This window comes from Triticum urartu, chromosome 5, assembly GCF_003073215.2.
Source record: "Triticum urartu cultivar G1812 chromosome 5, Tu2.1, whole genome shotgun sequence".
NCBI lineage: Eukaryota > Viridiplantae > Streptophyta > Magnoliopsida > Poales > Poaceae > Triticum > Triticum urartu.
Window position 1 is genome coordinate 469,706,030 of NC_053026.1, and position 7,225 is coordinate 469,713,254.

Genomic DNA, 7,225 nt, shown 5'->3' on the forward strand with positions numbered 1-7,225 from the left:
TTGGTAACCTCAGTGGTGCCGAGGGCTTGAAGCTCATTTGTGATGTCAGTGAGTCGGTCAAATGTGTGCTGGACATTCTCATTGTCATTTCGCTTGAAGCGGTTGAAGAGGTTGCGAAGGACACTGATTCTCTGATCTCTCTGGGTTGAGATGCCTTCATTGACCTTGGAGAGCCAGTCTCAGACCAGCTTGGATGTCTTCAAAGCACTCACACGGCTATACTGTCCTTTGGTCAGATGACCACAGATGATATTCTTGGCAGTAGAGTCCAGTTGAACGAATTTCTTGACATCAGCAACAGTGACACCTTCTCCAGCCTTGGGAACGCCATTCTCGACGACATACCATAGGTCGACGTCAATGGCTTCAAGATGCATACGCATCTTATTCTTCCAGTAGGGATATTCAGTTTCATCGAAGACGGGGCACGCAGCGGAGACTTTAATTATCCCTGCAGTCGACATAGCTAAAACTCCAGGTGGTTAAACCGAATCACACAGAACAAGGGAGCACCTTGCTCTGATACCAATTGAAAGTGCGTTATATCGACTAGAGGGGGGGTGAATAGGCGATTTTTATGAAAGTCTTCAGAACATGGGAGTTTTGAAGACAAATGATAAAATTAAACCTATTACCATGCAGCGGAAGGTAGGCTACACTAGGCAAACCATAGTCAAGTATTCAATGAAGTGAAAGCACAAAGACTAATAGCAGCTAGGTAGTAAGGATCAGGTAGGAAGATATTGTGAAGCCAAACAAAACACGCAGTCACTCAATGAAGACAAATGATAGAGCAAACATACAATGACTTCACAAGGAATAACAGTAAGTAAAGTGAAGTGAAGATGAAACCAGTGACTCGTTGAAGACAATGATTTGTTGGACCAGTTCCAGTTGCTGTGACAACTGTACGTCTGGTTGCAGCGGCTAGGTATTTAAACCTTAGGACACACAGTCCCGGACACCCAGTCCTGAACACGCAGCTCAGGACACCCAGTCCTCACCGTATTCTCCTTGAGCTAAGGTCACATAGACCTCGCCCAATCACTCTGGTAAGTCTTCAAGGTAGACTCCCAAACCTTCACAGACTTCGTTCACCAGCAATCCACAATGTCTCTTGGATGCTCAGAACGCGACGCCTAACCGGCTGGAGGATGCACAGTCCTCAAGTGTAATAAGTCTTCAGATCACACAGACAAGAAGACTTAAGTGATGCCCAATTCTCTCTGGCTCTGGTGGTTAGGTCTTTATCCTCGCAAGGAATTCTCTCTCAAAGGCTTCGAGGTGGGTTGCTCTCAAACGACAAAAGCCGTGCTTTTAATCTGAGCAGCCAACCATTTATGGTTGTAGGGGGTGGGCTATTTATAGCCACTTGGCAACCCGACCTGATTTGTCCGAAATGACTCTGGGTCACTAAGGAACTGACACGTGTTCCAACGGTCAGATCTCAAACTCACACGGCAACTTTACTTGGGCTACAAGCAAAGCTGACTTGTCCGAGTCTGGACAAGATTCGCTCTCATTGTCTTCACTCGAAGACATAGGTTTTTGGTTTAGGCATCACTTCAGTCATTCTGACTGGTTCTCTTGGACCCCACTTAACAGTACGGTGGTTCCTATGACTCAACACAAAAGAAAAAGAACTACGAAAGATCTAAGTCTTCGAGCTCCATAGGCTTCATATCGTGTCTTCTCTTGTCATAGTCTTCAATGTGAATATCTTCATATACCACCTTTGACTTCAATATCTTCATACATTTTTAGGGGTCATCTCTGGTAGTAAAACCGAATCATGAGGGACTTCTACCTGTGTTATTCTGCAATTCTCACAAACACATTAGTCCCTCAACTAGGTTTGTCGTCAATACTCCAAAACCAACTAGGGGTGGCACTAGATGCACTTACAGGTAGTACTGCTCCCTGGTGAGTGGTAGTACCGTAGGCACCAGCGGTAGTACCGTGCTGTGGCGCGGTAGTACCGCAGGTGCCCACGGTAGTACCGCTCCTTTGGAGCCGTAGTACCGTGACCTCCAGGCCAAGTACCGCTCCCTCGCGGTAGTAGGGGCGGATGTAATTTTTTACATCCGTGCTACCACGGTAGTACCGCAACCCTTCCGCGGTAGTACCGTGCGCGGCCTGGCTCAGCTGCCGGCGGTAGTACCGCTCCTCTGTGGTAGTACTGTGTCGGATTTTTGCTACGTCCGTTTTCCAGCGGATGTAGGCACGGATGTTCTGTTATCCACGCTCTTCCCAGGCTTGGGGTTCCCTTCATTGCGGTAGTACCGCAAGGAGCGGAAGTACCGCTGCTGCGGAAGTACCGTCCTCAGCCCATGTGCTTAAGGTCTGCCCTAGCTGCTGCTGCTGCAGTAGTACCGCGGCTCCTCACGGTAGTACCGCGTGGCCCAGCGGTAGTACCGCTGTCCTGGAGCGGTAGTACCGCTGGTTGCGGGCTGGTTGGTGGATAACGGTTGGATTGTTGCCCCCACTATAAAAGGGGGTCCCCTTCTTCCCCGTTGACTTACCTCTTTCAACCCTAAAGCTCCATTGTTGCTCCAAGCTCCATTTTTGCCCGATCTCACTCCCTAGCCAATCAAACTTGTTGATTTGCTCGGGAGTGGTTGAGAAGGCCCCGATCTACACTTCCACCAAGAGAAAATTGATTCCCCCACCAATCCCTTGCGGATCTTGTTACTCTTGGGTGTTTGAGCACCCTAGACGGTTGAGGTCACCGCGGAGCCATAGTCCATTGTGGTGAAGCTTCTTGTGGTGTCGTTGGGAGCCTCCAGTTGAGTTGTGGAGATTGCCCCAACCTTATTTGTAAAGGTTCGGTCGCCGCCTCCAAGGGCACCAATAGTGGAATCACGGCATCTCGCATTGTGTGAGGGCGTGAGGAGATACAGTGGCCCTAGTGGCATCTTGGGGAGCATTGTGCCTCCACACTGCTCTAACGGAGACGTACTTCCCCTCAAAGGGAAGGAACTTCGGTAACACATCCTCGTCTCCACCGGCTCCACTCTTGGTTATCTCGTGCCTTTACTTGAGCAAGCTTATTTGTGATATATCTCTTGCTTGCTTGTGTTCCTATCTTTGTTGCATCACATAGGTTGCTCACCTAGTTGCATATCTAGACAACCTACTTTGATGCAAAGTTTAAATTGTTAAAGAAAAGCTAAAAATTGTTAGTTGCCTATTCGCCCCCCCCCCCCCCCCCCCCCCCCTCTAGTCAACCATATCGATCCTTTCAAAGGTTTTTAGAGCTGCAATGAGAAGGATTCTTATCAGCAAGGCACCACGTGTATTCACCATTACTTTGAACAGATTCAGCCACAACTCTCATGGTTGCTTCAAGAAACTGAAAGGGCATGTGCACTTTAAGGAGACGCTCAATTTATGGCCATTTATGGACCTAAGGTACTGATTTTTCTAACCCATTTGAACTTACCAATTTTTTAGTCAACCCAACAGTTTTCTGCTTACCTGCAGCCCTAGTTCCTACTTCCTGGTAGCCACAAGGAGACACCACTATATGTCCATGTGGTTTACTAAAGTAAAATGGTTGGCCATGTAACACTTTGCCCCAATGATATGGGAAGGAAAAAGTGGCACTATTACTTTCTCCCACTTGTTACTTTGGTGGATGTTTTTTTAATAATGATAGAACAGAATGCTCTTTTTAAATCACTAGTAACCATGTATGTGCAAAACACGTTTGAATTTTTAGATAGGGGATCTGCTAGAGATGGCCTTAGGATTGAAACTTCAATGTCAACCTCATGCTTGTGGAACCTGCTGAATTGCTGTTCTGAATCGAGGTGACTAGAATCACCAAGGTTGGCCTGCAAAACATTGAATGGAACACAGGCATCTGTAGCCATCTTTGCCAGATGCCTTTTTCCCTTTTAGTTGGCGTCGTAATCTCATACTGACCACTATTTTACCGATAGTACTAACTCTACTTGGCCACAACATTTGTGCTCAAAAGCACAGAGTTCCATCTAGCCCAGAACAAGAACAAACAACAGGTTGAACAAAACACACGCCATCTAAAATTATATGACTACATTCCATAATCCTGAGCTTTGATTCCTAAATGTTAATAGCATTACATCGGCTGCAAGGCTCCAAAATATTTAACTTAGTCGTGGAGAGGACTTTTCCTGCGATATGAGTTTGGATAGCCTCAAGTGCTTTAGGGGCTTCCACAAGAGTAGCCTTGCTCTCATAGCATTTGCGAATTCTTTTGTCAGAACACTTTAACCCACCATCAGTTATGTCCAGTGTGAGGCACTCGAGTGATGGTGCATTCTCAAGAAGCATGTGAGCTCAACCAGAAGCTTTGTGGAGAAGAACCTAGTGATCTTCACACGCCTTAGATTGTCATAGCAGTGTCCTGGAATCCTCCCCAAATGTGAGGGATCTTCAAAGATGGAGTCATGGTTCCGGCTTCCCATTCGTGTCTGCAGACGAAAAACTAACACGCTTGAATTTATTAGTCACGAATAAATATCTCAGCAGGGTGAACAGTTACTTACATGTAGGTTGAAAGTCTCCAAGCAAGGAGACGCGTCAAGAAACGAAACCAGCGAGAAAAGATTGTAGGTCGTGCTGAAGATCCATCCAGATATTGTAATAGTTTTGAGGTGGAGGAATTTGCTTAGTAGCATTGGTGTACTGACCATCTGCATAAAAATATGTAAGATTAATCCCTTGTCTTATATTAAGGTACAGAGGTAGTAATAACTAAGGCAATGTAAGGCTATAGGCATATCGCTAGCCCATAGACACCTCAAGTTTTAGAGCATATACCTCACCAGTTGAAAATATATCAAGAGTTTCGAGATTTGGTGTACTGGACGGGAGCATGGCGCGAGCATAATGAAGAGCACAGGAATGTGATATGAAAATTTCCTTCATCTGCAATGGTTCTCCAAGAAATAGCTGTACTTGTTGATCACCAAAAAAGTGAAAACTGGAGATATTTGGAGCTTTGCTTTCAATCACTTGCAGCATGGAACACTGGGACACCTTCAGATAGCTGAGGCGCTGCAGCAGGGAAGGTATCTTTATGGAAGTTATCTCACTGCAACTGTTGAGATCCAATCGCTCCAAAGCAAGAGATTTGGAAAGAAGGAACCCCAGCTCATCCCTGGTAATATGCACAAAACGCAGAGATATACTTGTCAGGCTTCTCGTGCAACCGATCCCTACCGTAGGGCGGAAGGCGCAACCTACAAGCTTGAGCTCACGAATGGAGTTTCCACGCCCATCGGATAAAAGTGAGCACGGGAAGTGGTATTTTGCCTTGTCTAATAACTGGTCACTGTCTGAAAATAGTGTAAGGCTAAGTTCTTCAATGCCTGGTGCGACAGCAATCTGAAGCCAGCCATCAAGACAATAGCTGGTGTTGGCATTGTAAGGACCATAGAACAAAAGGTTGAATGTCTTCACGCCGGTGCCTGAGTGGTTTGCCAGAATATGGTCAATTCTGCTGTTGTAATCTCCTGTTATTTTTCTCTGTCTACGTGCATTTTCCTTCTAGCCCATTGTTTCCTTGCTGAAGGTGAGGTTGGGATGGCACCTCCACGAAATTCGAAACGCGCGGGAAACACAAGCAGCACGCGCAGCATCTTTCAATGGCAGAAAGTAGCATATATGTATAACTACTGGATATTAGCTGGGGAGAAGGTGGAGCAAGGGTGAGAAGGGATGAGTGAACCGTTAGGTGTACGGACTGGCGACTGCGCTGGCGACTGCGTGCCCTCGCCGGTGAGGCCTGCGGGCGGGGCTACCCCGGCGGGGTGGACCTTGGTGAGCCGCGGGGCGGGGTCCCCCCAGGTGCGCTCGCCGGTGGCGCATGCTGGGGCGTCGCCGGCGGGGGTTGAGACCTGCCACAACCGTTTTTGGGCGCTGTTGGCGGAGTCTTCTGAAGATGACGAAGACAGGGACGAGCTCGTGGAGCAGATGCGTGTGGTGCCGGCGGGCCCGTCGATTGGGGACTTCGTGGCCTTCGCGGCGGACGTGCGAGGCCTGGGCGCCGAACGCAGGCGGCGATTTGCGCCGGGAGGGCGCGGACCCAGGTCCACGGCGCTACGCATTTGGCAACCCTCGTCGGCTCGGTGTGTGGCCCCGGCGAGGGGGATGCGACCGACGTGGCTCGTCTCAGCAGATCCATGGCGGCGGAGAGCTTGGTGGTGGACAAGGCGGTGCCGTCTAGGGAGGACTGGCCGTGCCTACCTTCCCCCTCGTCCCCGGCGGCGGCGGCGTCGTCGGTGGGTCGGGCGAGACCGCGGTCCCCGCCGTTGCCTAGGGTTGGTGCGGGTGGGCCGTGCGCTGTTGGGCCTGGGCCGGTGGGCGCGACTGACAGTGGGTCGGGCGTGTCTGCCGGGTCGGGACAGGAGTTGGCCCCAATGCCGTCTCCGCATGGGCCCCCAAGGCCCGTTGCGCCGCGGCCTGCCTTGCGCCCGGTCTCTGGCTATATTTGGCTGAGACGCGGCTGCCTGGACCCTCATTTAGGGTTTCCAGCCACTGCAAGTGAGGTGCGGCGCCTCGCTCACTCCGCCCGCACACTCCAGATCTCACTCCCCCTCCCCCTCTCCACAGATCCTTCGCGGCGGTGGTGATGGGCGATCGGTCGCGCGCACAAGCGCCCCATGGAGGTCTCAGATCCGGAGGTGGAGCGGCATCGTGAGCGCGAGCTGCGAGACAAGGCTAAGCGGGCGATGCGGGAGCGGTCGGATGGTCGGGAGGCCAGGGCCGAGCGCGGCGGAACACGCGACCAGGGCGGGCACGAGGGGGATTGGGGTCCTCCTCCCCCGTGGTGGCTTCAGCAGCAGGAAAGACGGAAGAAGAAGAAGGTCAGTCAACGACGGCGAGAGCTCAAGAAGAAGCCGGAGGCGCACCCTTTCTGTGGTGGGGGCCATGGAGACCCGCTGGCTCAGAAGCAGCGGGCGGCTGCAGATCCACTGGCAGTTACCTTCCCCTCCTCCTCCAAGGGCACGGCGGAGGAACCCATTCCGGTGGAGGAAGTGCCCGATGTGGAGTGCTTCAAGTGCGGCCGCCTCGGGCACTATCAGTCCAAGTGCAAGTTCCCTCCCCTCTGTGTGCTGTGCAAGGAGGAGGGACATGCGTCTGCGCACTGCCCGACGAGGGGTCGGCAGCTGCAACTGCAGATCATGGGGAGCGCTATCACCGGTGAGGGTTTCTTCTGCTTGGAGTTCGACGAGGA

At 51.0% G+C, this 7,225-nt stretch overlaps 1 protein-coding gene and 1 pseudogene across 1 annotated transcript; one reads left to right on the plus strand and one right to left on the minus strand.

Annotated features, from left to right (window-relative positions):
• Window positions 1–3,418, plus strand: part of LOC125507166 — a 33,565-nt pseudogene extending 30,147 nt beyond the window's left edge.
• Window positions 3,419–4,770: 1,352 nt separating this feature from the next.
• LOC125507167 lies at window positions 4,771–6,095 on the minus strand. Its single transcript, XM_048671836.1, has 2 exons — window positions 5,729–6,095; window positions 4,771–5,456 (listed from the first exon to the last, which is right to left on the minus strand). The coding sequence occupies exons 1-2, from the start codon at window positions 6,093–6,095 to the stop codon at window positions 4,771–4,773; spliced, it is 1,053 nt and encodes a 350-aa protein (XP_048527793.1).
• Window positions 6,096–7,225: the final 1,130 nt, after the last annotated feature.